Genomic DNA, 20,046 nt, shown 5'->3' on the forward strand with positions numbered 1-20,046 from the left:
GGCATATATGTTCGTGTCTGTCTCTTTGTATTTTGTAGACGAGAGCTACAGGGGTGATAGTGTACTGAATGGTCACCTTTTTTACTTACCTTTATTTTCTTTAGAAAATAGTAAATTTGAGCTTTTATTTTCTTTTTCAAAAGTAAGCCCTGTTCCAGTGACAGAGAAGCTGATCCGTGATACTATTTTAAAGCATCCTGTATTTCAGAATGTTTATTTTTACATATGCATTTATTTTTTTTAATTTTTTTTAACATTTATTTATTTTTGAGATAGAGACAGAGTGTGAGCAGGGAAGGGGCAGAGAGAGAGGGAGACACAGAATCTGAAGCAGGCTCCAGGCTCCTTGCTGTCAGCACAGAGCCCGACGTGGCTCTCACAAACTGTAAGAACTCACAAACTGTAAGATCGTGACCTGAACTGAAGTTGGACGCCCAACCTACCGAGCCACCCAGGTGCCCCTAAATATGCATTTATTGACTGCCTGATCATTCCTTGGATTTCTGTCTAGATACAAAGGAGGCCATAATTTCAGTGATGCCACATTTATTTAACTATTTGGTGGGTAGTTGTCACATGGCACGAGCTAGATTGTATCACTGAATTGACTAAATAGCTTTTGTGTTTTAAATGATTAGCTCTTGGGTTCGTAACAACCAAGTTTATTTTTTACTAGTTTTGGTTATATGTCTGTTTTTACTGAGTGCTTGTTAAAAGTGATATTATGCAATTTAACTGTGTAAGTTAGAGACTCACCCAGGTTCTGGTCTCATTTTTCATTGGGTGTTGCTGGCAGTCATTCAGAGTGATTCTTCCCATCGGTTAGCTTTTAAAATCTGGCGGAGGTATGCCCTAGAAGGATGTTTCTCTCTCGTCTGAAAAACCAGTACAAGGACATGCCCATGGCGGTGCGTTAGCAGGGTCTGCGTCCTGGGTCACTTCTTTTACCGCTTTGACTTCCTGGCTGCCATTTGTTCATTTCTGTGCTTGTGTTCTCCTTGTCCAGCCTGTGCTTGATGTGTTGTAGGCTTTTGAGGGGAGGTGGATGAATTAATTGAAGTGAAAAAATACTTGAATTTCTATTTATAAGTAAAGACGGTAGCAGATCTCACGCTCCTCATGAAGTGAGCGTAAAGATTTGCCCTAGCTCCCCGGGTTCCCCCTGAATTCCACGTTATGCTTCTGAGGGGTTGGCTGTGCAGTTCCCGCAGCTGCTTGCACGGTCACAGAGGGTGTACTTGAAAAGGAGTGTAGAAAACTCTGTTTTCCCCACCTGGCTTTTGTACGAGCTGGTCCTTAGAATGCTCTGGCTGCATGCCCTTGCAGAATTTACCTCTGTTTGCGTCTCGGTTTCAAGGCTCTGAGGGATGGGGCTGTGGGAAGAGTGGGCTTTGGTGGGCTTCTCCCCCATGTGAATGAGCGGGCCTAGCATGCCGTCTGGCTGCATTTGCTCTGTGCTCTTAGTGCCCGGGGCCATCTGAAGAGGAAACATCAAACCGTTTTCTGTCTGTGAGAGAGACCACGTGTGGATGCGGCTGCTGCAAGTTACAGAATGGGGATTCTGTGACTACACATTTGGGACTGTCCCCTCTCTTCAGAAAGGAACTTTCAGGAACTTGAAGTGAGCGGTTGAAACTGAAACTTGAGATGGGATTGTTTATTTCTCCAAGCACATTTCCCGATGGTAGTTAGAAGTTGATTTACACAGTGTCCGTAATTTATTTAGCGTATTAGCCCGCACTGAAAGTTTGGAGTTTTTTTCATGTTTATTGCATAAATTTTTTTTAAGTCTCATTATTTGGCTACTCTTTAATTTTTCCCCTAACCTGGTTGTTGTGGCTCTACACATTTCGCCTTGTCAGGACCTGACCTTTCCGGACTTTTTGCGAGAGAGAGGGAGAGGGAGAGGGAGAACAAAGAAGCATGGGAGAGAGGAAGAAGGAGAGAAAGATCGTCAAGCAGGCTCCATGTTCAAGGCTCCATGTTCAACGTGGAGCCCAGTGCAGGGCTTGATCTCACAACCATGAGATCGTGACTCTAGCTGAACTCAGGAGTCGGATGCTTCACCTGCTGAGCCACCCAGGCGCCCCAGACTTTTTGGTTTTGATGGGATTACTTTGTTGAATACGTGTATGTGACGGTGGGAGGCAGACTTTTCTATACTCTTCGCTTCATTGCCTTTAAAGTTCGGAGAGGGTGGATTTCTTGGTAATTAGCATGGAATTTTTATTATTTTGAAATTCTGTGTTTAATTCTGACATCCTCTCTCAATTCTGAAATCTGAAAGCTCTGAAAATCAAAAAACGTTTATGCTAAGTTTGGTGCGGAAGCTCATTGGATGGTCATTCTTGGCCTGAACTGAGATGAGGCTATTTATATTGAGTTAGTTCACTTTGTGTGTTTGTACAACTTTTACTGCAAAAGTACCAACGTGATAGAATAGGGGATCATTGCTCAAACACTGCGGGGTGTTACATAGTATATGGTATATTTGTTATAGTACCTTTCTAAATCCAAAAAATTCTGAGTTCTGAAAATCCTCTGACCCTTAGGATCTTTGGTAAGGGATGGTGATACTGTATTCTTGTTAGCCATGGCATTGAAGGAACAAAACTTACTTGAGCAAAAAAATTGGGGACAGATGTTGCCTGTGTTAAGTAGGATGCAAGCTGCAAGGGTCTGACTACTGAGAGGCCTGAAGTTTGAACCAGTAGGCAGTCGGGCTTGGCTTCTGGAGCCTGTGGTGACATTTCTGTGCTCAAGCAGTGTGTGCTTTTGCTCTGCGAACAAGATTCACCCAAATTTACTTCTGCAGTCAGCATATTCTGCAACATAATATCATTATTTCTCATTTTGTTTGAAGGTTCTAATCCAAAATCTGATTAGAAAATAGTTAATACATTTCAGCTCAAAAGTCTTAATACATAAAGCCAGTTAGACCTTACAGGCGTTTGCACAAAATAGCAGTATTCTTGGCATGAACTAAAGTAGTCGGTCCTGACTTATTAAAAGAGATGATTATAATCTGTGGTCATAGGGACATGGCTCCATTCGTCCGTTTACTGTCCTTAGTTGCATTTTTATTTATCCAGTATCTCGTAGCCATCTAATCTGACTACTTGATCTTTTGTTAAGACCGACTCCCCTCTTGGACCCAGGCAGCCTGCGTTTTGATCCTGTGCTGCCCCTTTTTCTCTGTGTCCAGGGGTAAGGTTTGTACTTCCTGGGCTTTGTTTTTTACCTCATTAAAATGGGGGTGGTAAAAGCTACCCTTTAGGTTGCTTTAGTAAACTGTCAGGTTTTTTTGTTGCTTCTTGGGAATTGTAAAAATAATTATAAATTTTCTTTTCAAGACAAGGTTGAAAAATATCAAAGGTTTTTTTTTTTTTTTTTTTTTTTTTTTAACCCCATACAATGTTAAATCCAAAAGTGAAACATAAACTACTTCCTAAGACGTGTTGATTTACCAAGTAGACCATTAACCATCTGGTTGATTGTACTCACATATGGAAGTCTGAACACTGGGGATTTTTGACTCTGCGTAGAACGTTGATTATAAAATTCTTCTTGAAAATATACAACAGTTGCTAAGAATGAAAGATAATTTCTTCATTGACTCTAGTGAAACTGACACAATAAGTATAGTGAATATTTGCAAATAGTATTAAATATGAGCTAATACATTCTATGGTCAGAAAATTTCAGTGCAGAATCTGAGAGAACCAGAATTGGAAAAAAAATTTTTTTATTAAGAAAAATATTTGAGTTTTTTTTAAAAGATTTTATTTTTAAGTAATCTGTACAACCAATATGGGGCTTGAACTTACAACCTTGAAATCAAGAGTCTCACACTCCACTGACTGAGCCAGGTAGGCACCCAAGAGCTTCTTATAGTAAATGAACCTGTCCCCCTGTATAACGTTCAGGTTTTATTGCATTTTGGGGTGTCCTTTTCCCCATACTACCATCTTCTCACCTCTGCAGCTTCAGCCTGTTGCTCAATGCCTTTTTCTTTTTTTTCTTTTAAACTGTACATTCTGGCCTTTTCTGGGCGTACCTTTCATTGGTTGGAAAACTTCTAAACTTCCTGCCTCAGGCCAGTGAGTTAGGCGGGGCAGGGAGTAATGGTGGAATCTCAGTAAGAACAAAAGATTCAGTAGGGGCCATTCGAGAGGAAATGCCTTTATCTTTAAATTATGAAGCATGAATTTTCCCAGAAACCAGTCCATTTGTTTCCCCTTGCTAAGTAAGTGTTCTTTACGTCACTAAAGTACATTTAGGGAGAGTGAAGAAAACATATCAAGTGTAGCATGTTGTATTGATGGTCACTGATCTGTTACCCTCCCCCTCGTACTGCCTTAGAAAAGTATCCTTGGTCTCTTTAGAGACTTGCACTGTGGCATGAGACATCTGATTGTAGTTGTGCTCTTTGCTTTGTGATAAAGGAGTCTTCTCTTGCTATTCAGATGGAAAACAAATTGAGGGCTCAGATCTGATCCAGGAGAGAATGTCTATGAACAGCCACCTGTGCCCTCTTCACTTTTTTTCTTCTTCTTCTTTTTTTTTTTTTTTTTTTTTGCCAAAAAGTTTTTAAAGCAGCGTTGAAGCTTAAGGATTATTACCATTATATTTAGCAGCAATCATAAACTCAGACACTTGCAAGGACTTCTCTTTAATCTCTTTCCAACAGACGGTGGCAATAATGTTACCAATAATAGCTACAGTTAGTGAGTGCTACTGTGCCCAGCAGTGCTCTGAGTGTTTTGCTTGCATAACTTACTGCACTTTGTTATGAAGCAGTCTCTGCCTTCAGAAGAGTTGCAAGTATAGTAGAAAACCTTAGTTTCTAACTGAACCATTTGAAAGTATGACATCACCACGAGGCCGTATCACACTGTAATACTTGGTGTATTTCTTATGAGCAAGGGCATTTTCTTATACAGCCACAATACAGTCCTCCACCTCAAGAAATTAACACTGAAATATTACCATGGAATTCACAGACCCCAGTCAAGTTTTCTCAGTTTGCCTAGTAAAGACCTTTATGAAAAAGGATCCAGTTCAGCGTGATGGATTTTGTTGTCTTACAACTGGTTCGTCTGTGTGGAGTAGTTTCTCAGTCTTTTCTCTTACTTCATGACCTTAGTACTTTGAGACTATAGGGTATTTTGTGGACTGTTCCTCAGTTTCCATGGATGCTTTTTCCTTATTAGATTTAGAGCCTGTATCTTTGACACGGATAGCACAGAAGTCATGTGTTCTTGTTTTTTACTTCTTGTCACGTAGTACGTAATTTTAGTTTGTCTCCTTGCAGGGAGTGTTCACGTTGATCACTTGAATTAGGTGCCAGGCTTTGTAATTGTAAAATTTCTCTTTTTCCGTTTATAATTAATGACTATTTTGTGGGAGGTTGCTTTGAGATTGAATAGATAGCCTCTTCCTCATGAGACTTTCGGTTTATTAATTTATTTGCACTAGGTTGATTAATCACTTCCTATTTTTTTAATTTTTATTTATTTTGAGAGGGGGAGTGAGCATGAACAGGGAAGGGGCGGAGAGAGAATCCCAAGCAGGCTCTGCATTGTCAGCCCAGAGCCTCACAAACTGGGAAATCATGACCTGAGCTGAAATCAAGAGTCAGGTGCTTAACGGACTGAGCCACCGGGGTGCCCCTTTGGCTTCCTGTTTTATTCAGTTGTTGATAATCTGTTACTGTGATTCATTTTTAGGGCAAATTGTTGCAGATTATGGAGGGCGATACTGAGAAACCGGCCAACCAAGAATGCTACTTAGGGGTGGTCGTTACTTTGTGTCACTGAGGAGCCGCCAGGGGGTGGGAGGGCAAGGAGAGACTGAGATGGAGACTCTGTACTTTCACGTCTGTATTTCTGGACTTCAGTGTGCGTGGATCCATGCTCTCATACCAGGTTCTCCAAACCTAATCCCAATACCACAGGGGTCCTGCTAGCTTTTTCCTTATTTCTAATTCTCATCTTTAACAGTGGGAGACCTTGTTTCGGGTTCCTGAGTATCTTTACTTCAGTTTCCTATCGCTGACTCCGCTCTCTCCCTCACATGGGTGAGTTTCGACATGCTCAGCTGTATCTTTAGTAGATTTAGCATTTGATATTTCTTAGCATGACCTCAAGGAACCAAATTTGTAACATTTTCTTTTTAGAGTCTGTGGGATGATGCTCACTCTGTACTCGATTGTTTAATTCCCATAAAAGTTCAGTGCAGCTGACGTTACCTTTATTTGACAAATGAGAAAATTGGTATGATATTAAATATCTGCCTAAGGCATGCGGTTAGTAAACAGGAAACACCGAGCCTGTTTGACTCCAAAGCCTGTGCTTTCATCGTAGATTGATTCATATGCAACCTAATTTTCTTCTGGCTTTGTTGAAAGATAGCTTTAAGCTTTCCTAATGAAGAAAAATATATGTACTTGCTAGAGAATAACTTGACAAATAAAAAGTTAAAGAAGCAAACTGAAATAATACATAATTCTTTAGTTCATGTTTGTGTTTTTTCTTTCACTGTACATCTGTGTGCATGTTTATACGTGTATGAATATTTTAAGATTATAAATAAAACACTGTTTACATAAATATACATATAATCATGTATTCCTTTATTCATTTTTTTAATTGTGAACATAGTACCATGTCAGTAAACATTTGTAATGAGCATCATATCTACCATCATGTGGATGTGTCCTAATTTATCTATTCCCACATTGTTGAACATTTATGGTTTTTCCAGTATTTAGTTATCCTAAATTACATTGTGGCCATCTTTTTTCCGACATAAATCTTTTTTTTTTTTTAATGTTTTTATAAATTTTTGAGGCGGAGAGAGACAGAGCATGAGCAGGGGAGGGGCAGAGAGAGAGGGAGACACAGAATCTGAAGCAGGCTCCAGGCTCTGAGCTGTCAGCACAGAGCCCGACGCGGGGCTCGAACTCACAGACCGTGAGATCATGACCTGAGCTGAAGTTGGACGCTTAACCGACTGAGTCACCCAGGCGCCCCTGACATAAATCTTTATACTGAAACCGAAAAGTAACAATCTAGATCTCCTTTATTTCAGTTAATTTGGATTTCAGACATTTTGGGATCTAGTTCTGTCTTAGGTTGTCTTTTCTATTCATCACAGCTCATGGTCTTTGTATAGCTTTTGAGGACAAGAAGCTGGAACTAGGTGTAAATATTTTCTTGTTCACTTTTCCTCTGTTATCGTAGTTGAACTCTGAAAACATTTATGCCAGATGCCAGATGGCAAATGTTGGGCACAATTGAGAGTACATGTATAGTTGGAAACACAGCCCCACTGAGGATAAATGGGACCGTAAAATAGGACAAAAAAATCAGATTTGATCATTTAAAAAACCCCTTGCCAGTAAATATCTACCAATGTTGAATAAAATATAACAGAACGTTTGGGGTGCCTGGGTGGCTCAGTCGTTGAGTGTCAGACTTCAGCTCAGGTCATGATCTTGTGGCTGGTGAGTTTGAGCCCCGTGTCAGGCTCCTTGCTGACAGCTCAGAGCTTGGAGCCTGCTTTGGATTCTCTGTCTCCCTCTTTCTCTCAATGCCTCCCCACCCTGCTTGCGCGCTCGCTCTCTCTCTCTCTCAAACATTAATTTTTTAAGTAGATAAAATACAACAACTTTAAAATGCAGAGATGTGCTTGGAGGAGTTAGGAGAAACTGAAAAGTAAAGCAGTGAGCTGATTCTTCAGCAGCCTACAGTGAGAGGAGGTTGGGTCAGTGTCTCCTTAATAAGGGGTCTTGTCTTTAACACCCAGCAGGTATAGGAGATGGAGCCTTATTCTCTAGAGACTAGGGAGTTGGAACTGAGAGCCCTCTACCAGGTTAAGGCCATCAAAGGTCTTCTTCAGTGAAAGGATGAACGAGGTCATGTATCTGGAATTAGAGGGAAGTGATCGAGAAACCTGTTGGAGACTGGGACTCTAAACACAGAAAAGAAAAAGAGGAGTAGAGGGAGAATTTCCCTCCTAAGTCCTAAGTTTGGGCCTTGCCTCCATGACAGTTAGGGCATGAATTTACATTCTTGAAAAGTATGAGAACTCTAGGATGAGAAGATAATATAAAAAATGGTCTTGGGCCACCTGGGCGGCTCAGTCAGTTAGGTGTCTGACTTCAGCTCAGGTCATGATCTCACGGTCTGTGAGTTCGAGCCCCATGTTGGGCTCTGTGCTGACAGCTCAGAGTCTGGAGCCTGCTTCGGATCTGTGTCTCCCTCTCTCTCCGCCCCTCTCCCACTTGCTTGTGCACGCACATGCATGGTGTCTCTCTCTCTCTCTCTCTCTCTCTCTCTCTCTCTCTCTCTGTCTCTGTCTCGCAAAAATAGACATTAAAAAGTGGTCTTGCGGGGCATCTGGGTGGCTCAGTTACTTGAGTGTCTGGCTCTTGATTACATCTCAGGTCATGATCCCGGGGTCATGGGATCAAGCCCTGCGTGGGGCTCTGCGCTGAGTATGGAACCTTCTTGAGATTCTCTCTCTCTAACCATGCCCCTCTTCCCTACTTGCATTCTCTCTTCTCTCTCCCTCCCTCCTTCCCCCCCCCCCCAATAAAAATTTAAAAATAAAAAAAATAAAAGGTATGGTGAAAAAAAAAGTGGTCTTGGGCCATTGAGCTTTGAAGGACACCTGAGAGAAGTATCTGTGAAATTTTTTTCTTTCAAGAACTTGTAGGATATCTACAGATAAAATATCTTTGAATGCCCAACACACTGTTAAAAAATTACCAAATGTTGGAAGAAACCAGGTACCATCAACTTGAGTCAGATAAAACAAATGGTAAGATACATACCTGAGGACTTCAACACTAGAGCTATCAGAGAGAGACTGTACGACAAAGTTAAACAAAGTAGAGCCTGTATCTCCCTCTCACATAAGCAGAGTTTGAGAAGAAGCAATCGTAGGCTGATCAGGGGCTCTCCAACCAACCCATCAGGGACCTATCCTCAACTTCAGCTTTTACCTCGTGCTCAAGATGCCGATGGAATGGTTGCCATGACATCCACATTTCAAGCTGGAAGAAAGAGGAAGTGGGTAAAAAATGCATGCTTCCTTCCTTATTTAAAGGCAATTTCATTATTTGCACAGGACACTTCCTTCTCTTCTCACTAGACCAAAATGGGAAAAAAAAAAAAAAAAAAAAATCAGGCTCTGGCTTTACAGGTGAATTCTACCAGTGTTACGAGGGACAGAGAAAGATGAGTCGGTTCCTTAAGTCATGTTATGAAGCTAGTAAAATCTTTATACCAAAACCAGATCAAAAAGTAAAATTTATAGGTCAGTTCTACTTATGAACATGCATGTAAGATGTTTAAATAAAATATTAGATAATGGAATCTGCAAAGCATTAAAAATCCCATTTGGGTGTATAGAACACAAGACAGTTGGAACACTAGTTTATCTGTTAATATAGCTTTTACCACTTTAACATGACGAAGAAGAAATACACCCTCATCTTGATGTTGGAAAAGCATTTGACAGAAGTCAACAGCTAGTCAATATTGAGGGAAGGGACTCTTACCAAAGTTACAGCAGAATGAAACTTCCTTGTTGTGACAGATCCCTTAACCAAAAACTTAAAACAAGCACCATACTTAAAGGTAGAGTGTCGGAAATACCCCTCTAAGATCGAACAATAAAAGAATAAAAGGAGTCCCAGGTCTGTGAAGACGTGAAAATGTGTCAGGATTGAGGATGAAGAAATGAACCTTTATTAATACGGCATAGTTATTTTTGCCACGAGAGTCTGAGAAAGCATGTATACTGGTAAGATAAACCAGCATGCTCGCTGGATACTAGAGCATTATGTGTGCCAGCTCCATTTCCAAACGCTACGGACAATTAGAGAATACAGTTTAAACACACTGTTTCTAAACGCTTCCCTCCTCTTGATGCGAAGTTAGCACTAATTAAAAGTCAAATCGAATATCCTTTTTTCCCAGCAAGTGTTTTTCTCTAGAGGTGCCCAAATGTTAAGGTTTCATTGCTGTTCTTGCTTTACAATTTGTGGTTAGTAAATAAAACATTTTAAACATTTTTGTAGTTTGAGTGAGTAGAAAACTCTTTAAAATAGAACCTCAGAAAGTTCCATGTTATAACTCCTTACTTTACATGTGATGAACATAAATTTTCTGCTCACTAAAAGCTGCTGCGGTGGACAAAGTGGGTTTTCAGTCCGTTTTTATGTGATAAACCTTTTTAATTTTAGACAGAACCCATTAATATAGAATATTCATTTCACCCACTCAGCTCCCTTTTAACCTATTCATAAATGTGAATTCTTCACCTCTTGTTCGCTAGGGATTAATTGGAGGGATTAATTAGGGATTGTCTCTGAGATCCGGAGACAGTGTGCGTGTAGCCGGGATCACAGGCCTTGCGGTAGGACCTTGCAGGAGGCCACGGAAGGAGGCGCTGCGGCAGCCCACGTGAGCGGTGTGTGCGAATGCCTGCAGCCGGCCCGGTAGCAGGTTCGGGAAATGTGGCAGGAATGAGGTTTGGGCAGGTAGGCGGCAGCTGTAGGCAGATATCGAGTGGGTAAGATAACCGCGGAGAAAACAAGGGGCAGGTTTGAGGAGCTTGGAGGTGCCGAGTAGAGTTACAGGGTGTCCTCCTTGTAAGACAGGGCTCGGGGGCAACAGGGCCGTTTCTAGAATTGCGGTGTATGCTAAAGTGGCACATTGGCTTACTTAATTACCAACCAGTAGTTGTCAGGGCTCCTCGATTTCCTCTGAGGATGAAGAGAACCGATCTCCTATTCTGAGGTTGGATTGAACTCGAAGCTGGGTGTTGAGTGATTCAGGCCGGGAATGAGAGCACTGTGGAAGCAGGTGGCCCGGCAGGTCACTCGTTGCCACTGATGTGTCCAGTCTCCGGATGCCATGAGGACTGATGATTGAAGACTCGTACAAGTAGTTTTTGTTACATATATGTCTCGCCTGTCAATATTTTCTATAGGTAACTCACTGGGTCTGATGTCAGTACACGTAACTCTCTAGGTCTCTCACCCAGATCACGTGTTAACCTTTTGCAATACTTGCTTTATTGTTTTATTCTTACTGATTTTATTTTATGTATTATTTATCTTTTTAACTTTATTACAGATTTGCCTTCTTATTTTTTGTGTTTGCTGTGTTATTCTCTGTATTAACCATCTTTGCTTCATTGTTCTGTTTTCCTTCCCTGAGCTATTTAGGAATGAACTGTAGCATCAAGCTTCTTTCCCCCTAAATGTTTCGATGTGTATTTCTCAGGAACAAGGACATTCTCTTACATAACCGTGGTGTGCTTAGCAAAATCAGGAAAGGTGACATTGATAGAATACCATTTAATCTAATATTGTCCACATTTAAATTTTGCTAGTTTTTCTCCTATTGCCTTCACAGTAATGTCCCCCCCCCCACCCCCCGTGATCATGCATTGGCATTTCGTTGTTTTATCTCTTCAGTATTCCTTGCCTCTCTTTGTTTTCATAACATGTTTCTTAGCCTTGTTTTGTTTTGTTTTGTCTTGTCATCGCATTAACATTTTTGAGGAGTTAGAAGCCAGTTTTGTTGAATTCTTCAGTTCAGGTTTGTTTGAGGTTTCCTCGTGGTTAGACTTAGCTTTTGTAATTTTTGCCAGGAAGTAGTACTATAGAAGTGGTATTTTGCCCTTCTTAGTGTGTCAGATGTGGTTTTTGTTGTTGTTGTTGTTTTTGAGGTTTAGAATAAGAGATCTGGGTGGTTCCAATAAAGATGATTTTGATGCCGTCCTTGCCCCCAAAGAGCTTAACATCTGTCAAGAGAGGTGAGGCACCCCAGGAAAAGGAACAAGAGGAGAGTGGAGTTCTCTGAGGTTCCCCAGCTGCTCCCAGTAGGGAGGTCCCTCCAGCGAGGAGCTGGTGGGGATTGTGGGCGAGCGGGTGAAATCTGCCTGCGACAGAGAAGAGAAGGGGAGAGTGGGCCCTGGTGTGTGGCCCCCGAGGGGAGCCGGGACGGGGAGGAGGGTGTGCGCAGGTGGTGTAAAGGGGACAGAGGGGAAGTGAGTGTCAGCAAGGACAGCCAAGAGGATGCTGAGATAGGCCGGGGCCACCGCTGAGATCCGGTGTTCGGAGGAGAGGTCATGAGGTTTTGATGGCTTGCCCTTCGTGTCTCTCAGGGTATTTGGTGGGACCAGAATCATAGTTTACATTCCTTGACTTGGTATCACAATGACATTTTTATGCTGTGTTTCACAGAATAGTTCCTGTGGTTTTTCAGAAGAATGGTGAATTTATTAAATTATTGTTTTATGTTGATTCCTGCAAGCAAGCATTTTCCATGTGATTCGGTAGTTTTTTTTGAAAAAAGCACTTTTGCAGGAAATGCTTCGGTGCCCGTATTCATGCTATTTGACTTCTGGGTTCTAATTCAGTTGCTTTTGTTGCAGAGCGTCTTTTTCTTTAGACTGTTTCTAGTCACACAGTTCTTTGTTTAATTTGAATTTTCTTTTAAATTTTATTTTTAAAGAGAGAGATTATGTGCGAGCAGGGGAAAGGGGTGGGGGGGGGGAGAGAGGGAGAGAGAGAGAGAGAGAGAAGGTGGGAGAGGAAGAGAAGAGAAGAGAAGAGAATCTTAAGCAGGCCCCATGCTCAGCACAGAGCCCAGCACTGGGATCATGACCTGAGCCAAAATTGATTGTCAGATGCTCAACTGAATGAACCACCCAAGCGCCCCACCAGTCGCACACTTTTGGGGACATGTTATTTTATATACCAATAGGGAAAGTGGTCTTCCAGACTGTAGATAACTTGCTTCAGGTGCTTGGTCAAAAGCAACACTTACTTAAGTGTATTTGGCATTTCTTGTGTAAATTACATTTTCAGCACAGTGAGAGGGTTTTTTTTTTTTTTTTTTTAATGTCAGTCTCAGAATATAAGTTTATTTGATAGCAAAAACAGGGATACTAAAGAAATGGAATGGGTCCTCCATTTATTTTAGGAAACTTGAGGACGCTGAGTACGCTCTTAAGCAGGTTTTAATTTCTTCACACCCTGTTATATTTGTGGGAAGCACAATTGGCACTGGTCTTTCCTACTCTTTCTGGACCTTTGTAGATTTTCGGGAGTTTCATGGTCTTACTTTCCTTTTTTTTTTTTTTTTTTTTATCATAACTGAGTAATCATACGTAGAGTCATCTCTTAGTTTGCAAATGGACACTAAGCTTGCGTTTACCTCCAGAATCAGAATATCTTACGTGGCCGACAGCCCAGTTTGCCTTTGTGCTGGAGGTGGAGGTTGTGGGGAGAGGGCACAAAACGTGTTTTTAAAGATTTTAACGGAAAATGTCTTGGCCGGTACTGTGGACGATACGGATACGTTGCTCAGTATGACGAGGTTGGTGTGGCCTTGTTGATGTGGCTTGAGAAATCTTTTCTGATTAAATTGCAAATGAATTTAGCTTCGTGGGCGATGCTGTAAACCATTGCCGAGCATTTTGAATCGGGAGACCTCAGATGAGATTTCTAGATGCTCGAGTGTTTGTGGCAAGGTGTCCTTTGCCCTCTTGATTTGAACTTTCCTACCCTTCTCAGTGTTGGAAGTCCATTCTTCAAGCGAGACATGCCCGACTGGGTTCGTATCTCTTCAGGAAACGTTTTTGTTTGTTATTTAGGCAATTTTAGAGCGGCTTGTTTAAGGGAGATTAGGCTGTTTGCACAAAACGCAGCATGCTTCGGCTGCCCCGCTTGCGCTACTGTCTACACTGCGTTCGTAGCTGTGACGATACCCAGGACTCCGTAGCTTTGCCAGGATTGTTTGTGTGGCCTTTTCCCAAACGTTTACAAAGTTTTCCAGACGAGATTCGTGGGGTGGTCTCCCTTCGGAAGCTACTGGCACGTTTCGAAGCGCGCTGCAGTTTCTGGTCACTCACCGTATATATGGCCATTCACCTCCGTGGGCCTTTTGATTTTGTTTCCTCTTGAAGACCCTGCTGTTTAAAACCGCAGTTAAAAAAGACAGCGAGGGCGGACAGAAGTTGCCGCCGCCTCGCCAGGGCAGGGCGGCTGTCTGAAGCCTGTCGACGGGGCGGCTGGCCGAGCTCCCTGGGCTCGGCCGTCTCGGATCCCCTTTCCGAGGCCCCGCTTCCCTGCACACTAGCTTGGTTTGCAGGGAGAAGCCGCAGTCTGTTGGCTGGGCTTTATTTACGGAAACAGCAGGGTTGAGATTGATTGCGTTGAGAGACAGTGTATGGATGAGGGAGGGTCACAGCACATGCTCAGTCCTGTCAGAGTGAGGGGGAAGTTTCTGCGTTCTGCGTGAAGGCTTAGGTCATAGCACAAGCTCAGTGAAAGCTCTGTGAGGTCTCTCAGACTGCATGTGCCTCCATTTTGAGTTGTTAGAGTAGAAAAGGGCAGAGTTTTGGCAGTAAGTCGAGGTTCAGGGACACAGCTAGACTCACCAGAGCCTCTGTTAGTCATGGATGATCCATTCAGCCCCTGCAGGTAGGCTCTCTCCCTCTGGCCTCACCGGAACAGCGATGGGTTTTGCCGCCCGTTCTGACTTCTGGAGACGTTTCTGAATCATTTCATCATTCCTGGTGCATGTTCCCGAGGGCCTCTCGTTCGGCCCTGGCTGGCCGCGTAGGTGGCGTCGCGAGGCCCGAAGTCAGCGCTGAGAACGGGGTCCGCGCGGAGCTGCCCTGGGCAGATGGAGAAGCCTGTGGGTCCTGCCGTCCCCGGGCTTCTCCCCTTCGCCGCCCCTCCCCTCTTCCTCTCGGGGTGTAGTTTCCACCCGAGTCCCGCGCGGATGCCCGGCGCCGAGCCTGCTTGCCGTCGGGCACCTGCAGAGCAAACCCGCCCGCCGGCCGTTCCGTTGCCGTGCGGCGGGGAGGGAGTGCCTGGGCCCGAGAGCAGCTCTGTTTGGATGTTTTAGGAAGGGTGGTAGGTGGGCAGCTATTGGTTGCTTTGAAGGTGGGTGGAACTTGTTTTGATTGAGAGCCTGTTTGCCAGAGCAAATTATATTCCTTGTGATCTGTCTCTGAGGTCTGGAAATGAAATAGTGTATACGTTTTGACACACGCAGGAAGCAGTTGTGGATTACGGTCGCGACATCATCCCCTTAAAATGGATTTTTTTTTAGACACGTTTTCTCTTGCTTCAAAAGGAAAGAACCCGTTCTCTTCAGAGCTTAGGGAAAATGTCTTGGAAATTTAAAAAAACAATTGTATGCGGTGACGTGTGTGAGAGAAGTTAAGATTCCAGGTATTGTGTTTATTTTGATTTTGTTGGTTTCAGCGGAAGGTGGCATTTGTGGTGTATATGCATTTTGGGGGGTGACGTGTGAATTCTGTAGGAGAAGAGTAAAAAGAGGAATTGAGGAGAGGGCGGAGCACCGACCGGGCCAGTTTCTGTGCCCACCGCTCGATGGGCCCGACACGAGTCTTTTCTGGGAGGGGAAGTTACGGTTTTTTTGTGTGTCCCGTGTGCGGCCAGGGCTCAGACAGACGCCTCTCACCATGGTGAACGTAGGGAGCCGGTCACACTGCTCAGATTTAGGAAAGTTCAGTTCTTACCCAGATAGTACGTGAAGCTTGTGGATTATGTCAGTTGTCCCTCTTTGGTCCGTCTCCCCTTTTTTCTCCAGATGAAGGTTGGAAACAATTTTTGAAGTGACGCTTGAGTTACCGTGCGTCTGTGAGGACGAACGGAGGAAGTACGCGGCAGGGAGGAACGGACAGCTGGAAGATGCCCATAGGATAGGGAAGAAGTTCGGGGGCCGTTGACGATGCGGGAGAGATTCCGAGCGTAAGCTCTGCGCCGTGCGCTCTGAATGTGGAGCCGTGCGTACTCGCCCCTGGTCGGAGGAGGCCCCCGACTTCGGTAGAAAGTTGCACGGGAGGCTAGGGTGAATTCTCGCCACTGGCAGTATTGCTCAAGTACGGTCTGGCTTCCAGCGGCTTCAGTTTGGGGATTGTGATTAAGGGGACGAATTAATTGGACAGGGATAATTTGGAGTAGTGCATTTACCGCTATTTTTGATCTTTTTTTCCTGTTGATACGAGGACTGTCTTCCCAGTGATCACATTTATTTGAACATTGCATTTGGGAATTTGGGGCAGTCTTTCCCCATACCACGTAGTGTTGCTTCTGGAACTCGTCTCATTTCACTCCATTCAGAACACTCTTCCTTTCTGCTTTTCTCTTGTAAGTCTAAAATTACCCTCTCTCCGGACAAGAGGATCTAGGCCCCGAGGCACTTAACACCCAAGACTCGTTTCAGAAAATCCTCCTTTGAGTCAGGAGAATACTCGTCCGGAAAGCAGTCGTGGAACCGCCTTTCTGTTGTAGGGTCTCCAGGTCTTCAACTTGTTTATGTTTAGCAAATAAAGCGTGAATTGGAAGCTGTGCTCAGGAATCAGCTCCGGTCAGGTTCCTCCTGCCGGCCTGGCCCGGCCGGCCTGGCCTGGCCTAATACAGATGTGCGCTCGTGAGCTCGTGTGTAGCCGCCTAGTCCGATGGCGAGGACTCGTAGTTGCCACTGCTGTCCAGAGTCGGATTTTTGTGTTTCAGATCAGGTAAATAAGTCACAAGGGCTGTTCTTTGTGTCGTGTGCGTTTGTTCTGTGTTTTCCTGTCTTGGGAAAATAGAATGTTACTTGTTGACCAGCCATCCCCTGCTTTGGGGTTTCTGTGCTTGTCTGGTGGTGGTAGCACTGAAGGAACGGCACACGGGAGGTCATTCTCTTGGTTGCTGAAGTTGCCCAGGGTCCGCACAGCTTGGGCATCGGAAAGATTTTCATTTCGTTTTGGCCTCGGGCTCTCCTCCTGTTGTACTTCAGAGTAGCAGGAAGTGTTGGTGAACATGGACAGCATATGTTTCCAACAGAACGTAAAAATAAAAGTTCATCAAAATATTGCCTTGTTTTTAGCTTTTCTTATCATTTTGTTAGAATCTTGAATCAGAGTCCAAGGTTGAGGCTTAAATCTAAAGTGTTCCTTCCTCTTAAAAAAAATTTTTTTTAAATAATGTTTATTTTTGAGAGAGAGACACAGAGTGTGAGTGGGGGAGGGGTGGCGAGAGAGGGAGACACAGAACCCGAAGCAGCTCCAGGCTCCGAGCTGTCAGCCCAGCGCCCGACGCGGGGCCCAGACTCACGAACCGTGAGATCATGACCTGAGCTGAAGTCGGACGCTTAACCGACTGAGCCCCCCCAGGCGCCCCTGAAGCGTTCCCATAAAACAGACATTTTGCAGTGCCTGTGAATCTGCTGATAACATAGCTCCGTTTTTGACCACTTTCTAGATTCTTGTCTGGTGTGTTAGCTATGGATGGGAAGACTGGTACACCTGAGACCCGATGTTCACCACGTCTGTGATTCTCCAGTTGTTCATTGTTCCTGATCCTTCTTCCTTCTGGATTCATTTTTCATTTTCCACTTTACTTTTTGGTCATTACTGAACTGAGCTGTCTTTCTGCCAGAGAGGCATTTATTCTAAAGCCATAAAAAAAATGTCAGCCAGAATGAGAGAGAAAATAGAAAATACAGGCTTAAAGGGAGATTTGAAGTAACGAATTTCACGAATTTGTGTCCATTCATGAGTCTTCCCCACAAACTGATGATCCTCTGTATTGAGCAGTTTGTGATAGGGGAGAATACAGGTTCCTGCACATAATCTTTAAAAGCAGATCTGAAAAAAACTAATCTTTTCTGGTACACCTTTTGATACTTTGGGTCTAAGCTAAAACAGTTCATTTTAATTCAGTTGAGACAATTAGACGTTATTTCTATCAGAGTTCTTTGACTTATACATTGTATACTTATACACTTAGACAGTGACTGATTGTCTCTTGGGCGTGGGCTACATCTGTTCTTACAGCCTTGGTTCCTTTTAGAGAGCCTGCCAAATGGGCCTCCGATGTAAGTATGTTGAATAAATCAGTGGTGTCGATGGTAAGAGGAGAGAGTAGATGTGGAGCTAGACGGTATGGTTCAAATTCCACCCAATTAGTGACACTGGACGAGCTGTGACACTGGATGAGTTTATATACTCCTCTCAATTTCCGTGTTCTCATGGGTCATCTTTCCATATGACCGTATCTCCAATCAGATAAATACGATTTTTCACAGTTGTTGTAAAGATGGGGTGAAAACACTTATGAAAGTGCTTGGCACTCAGTTGCTCAGTGTGTTAGTTTTATTAATTCCAAGGCCAAGTCTTCAATCTCATGTGGGTATGGTTATCTCAGCAACATCTATAGTTTTTGTCAGTCTAGTTAAGACAATGTCAAGTGTTATGGTAATTAAATTAGTGATCAGTATACTTAACTGCCATTTACTGATCTCCTTTCTTCTCTTGCCCTTTGGGTGTTTTACATCGGAAGCTTTACTTCCATGCTGTGTAAAACGTTCAGTGTGTTCGGCATTAAACATTGTTCCTTTCTTACCTCTTCCTGATGTGTGTGTGTGTGTGTGTGTGTGTGTGTGTGTGTGAGAGAGAGAGAGAGAGAGAGAGAGAAAGAGAGAGAGAGAGAATATGCTGTGAAGGCTGTCTCCTCCCCCTCCCATCTCTTCCCCCTCTTCCTCCCACCCCCATACTTATACCACCACATTGCATAGGGCAATGGTCATGTTTTTCATAGTATTTCCCAGAGACTTCCGAGTGGGAACAAAGAAAGGTTCACACATGCATTGAGGACATACTTACTTACAGTCCAGTCTCCCTCTTTTTCTGGGGATGCTATGTTTCTGTTTTTATAAAGTGTGATTTTAGTGTGCAGAAAGCCAGCAACATTTTTGGTCAGGAGATCGGCTTAATCTTCAAATATTGCTGCTTTATAAATTATTTCAATCACAGTGGGATTTAAAAAGTAAGTCTGTTTTCCAAAGCATCATTTTTGTGCATATAGCTTTGTGTTGGGCTGTGATGACCATTTTTGAAATGAGATCCTTTTTCATGTGCTTAAAAAAAATTTTTTTTTACCCATTTTTTCCATGATGTGTATTTTGTATAGAGGCCTCATTTATTGTATCTTATTGTCAGCATGGAAATTCTTCTCATGCCTCAGCCAATGCCCAAATTCTTAGTTCTGGACTCTGACTTGTGTTTAGAGGGGACTCTGGAAAGGAGAGCTACTTCAGTGGCCTGGAATCCTCTCTGGTTAACTCAATGTGGCCCCTCAAAAGGGCACCTTTGTCTCCTCAGGCCTTGGTTCCTTCTGTTAAGCTGGACGATTAGATCACATGGCCTCTAAGGAACTTTCCATCAGAGAAAATCTAAGATACTCTGATTTGAGATTTTGACCGGCTTCTATGTTGACCTTTGCATTTGTGTATGCAAATTGGAACATTAAGTCTTTCAGTTGTTGATGGATTCTCCACCTCTCTCTCTCTCTCTCTCTCTCTCTCTCTCTCTCTCTCTCTCGATAATTCAGTATTCATTCAAAATATTCTTCCCGCTGGGCAGGAGGGCTAGCCTTCTGTCGCACGTGACTTGACTTAATTTTGCATCAAAGTGCTTAGTTGCTGTCTATGACTAAACGATAGTTGAGTTAAAATACTGGAGTCATTTATTCATTTCGAATATATTCAGTGAGTGCCAGTGGGCCCTGGGATATAGTGGTGAGCTAAAAAACAGACTCAGTTCCTTACCTGCATGGAGCTTTCAGTCTAAGCACATTGAAAGAAATAATAACACAAAATGCATATAAAATTGTGCCTGTGATGAGGGCTGAAGAGAAGTAGGTGGTGCTCTGGGAACTCCTGGTAGAGAATTCCTTCCTGTTGTCACCTGCCACCAGTACTTAGAGCTAATAATAGCAGTGGCCCCTGTGCAGCAGGACGATGCTGCTTCTCTCCGTAGATCATCTTTTATTTTTGTAGCAACCTTGCAAACTAGTCATCATGAACTTCATCTCACAGATGAGGAAAACGGGCTCCGAGAGGTCGAATTGTGTCCTTAAGATCACGTTGAAGCTAATAAAACTTTGGTACTGAGATTTTAACCCGTCTTCCTTTGACTCTGAAGTCTGTGCTCATCCCC

General features: G+C 43.3%; 1 protein-coding gene across 9 annotated transcripts in view; it reads left to right on the plus strand.

Moving 5' to 3' along the window:
- Positions 1 to 20,046, plus strand: part of RERE (arginine-glutamic acid dipeptide repeats) — a 424,018-nt gene that overhangs the window by 268,950 nt on the left and 135,022 nt on the right. The window contains exon 1 of one of the 9 annotated variants that reach the window (XM_060621659.3): positions 14,286 to 14,509. The exons of 7 other annotated variants lie outside the window; for them this stretch is intronic. In XM_060621659.3, coding sequence (XP_060477642.1) covers positions 14,484 to 14,509 — 26 coding nt within the window. In that variant the 5' untranslated portion in view covers positions 14,286 to 14,483. Of the gene's footprint in view, positions 1 to 14,285; positions 14,510 to 15,209; positions 15,269 to 20,046 lie in introns of those variants that run through there. One more of the 9 variants, XM_060621660.3, reaches the window with a different exon arrangement.

The sequence above is a fragment of the Panthera onca genome, chromosome C1 (assembly GCF_046562875.1).
Source record: "Panthera onca isolate mPanOnc1 chromosome C1, mPanOnc1 haplotype 2, whole genome shotgun sequence".
Taxonomy (NCBI): domain Eukaryota; kingdom Metazoa; phylum Chordata; class Mammalia; order Carnivora; family Felidae; genus Panthera; species Panthera onca.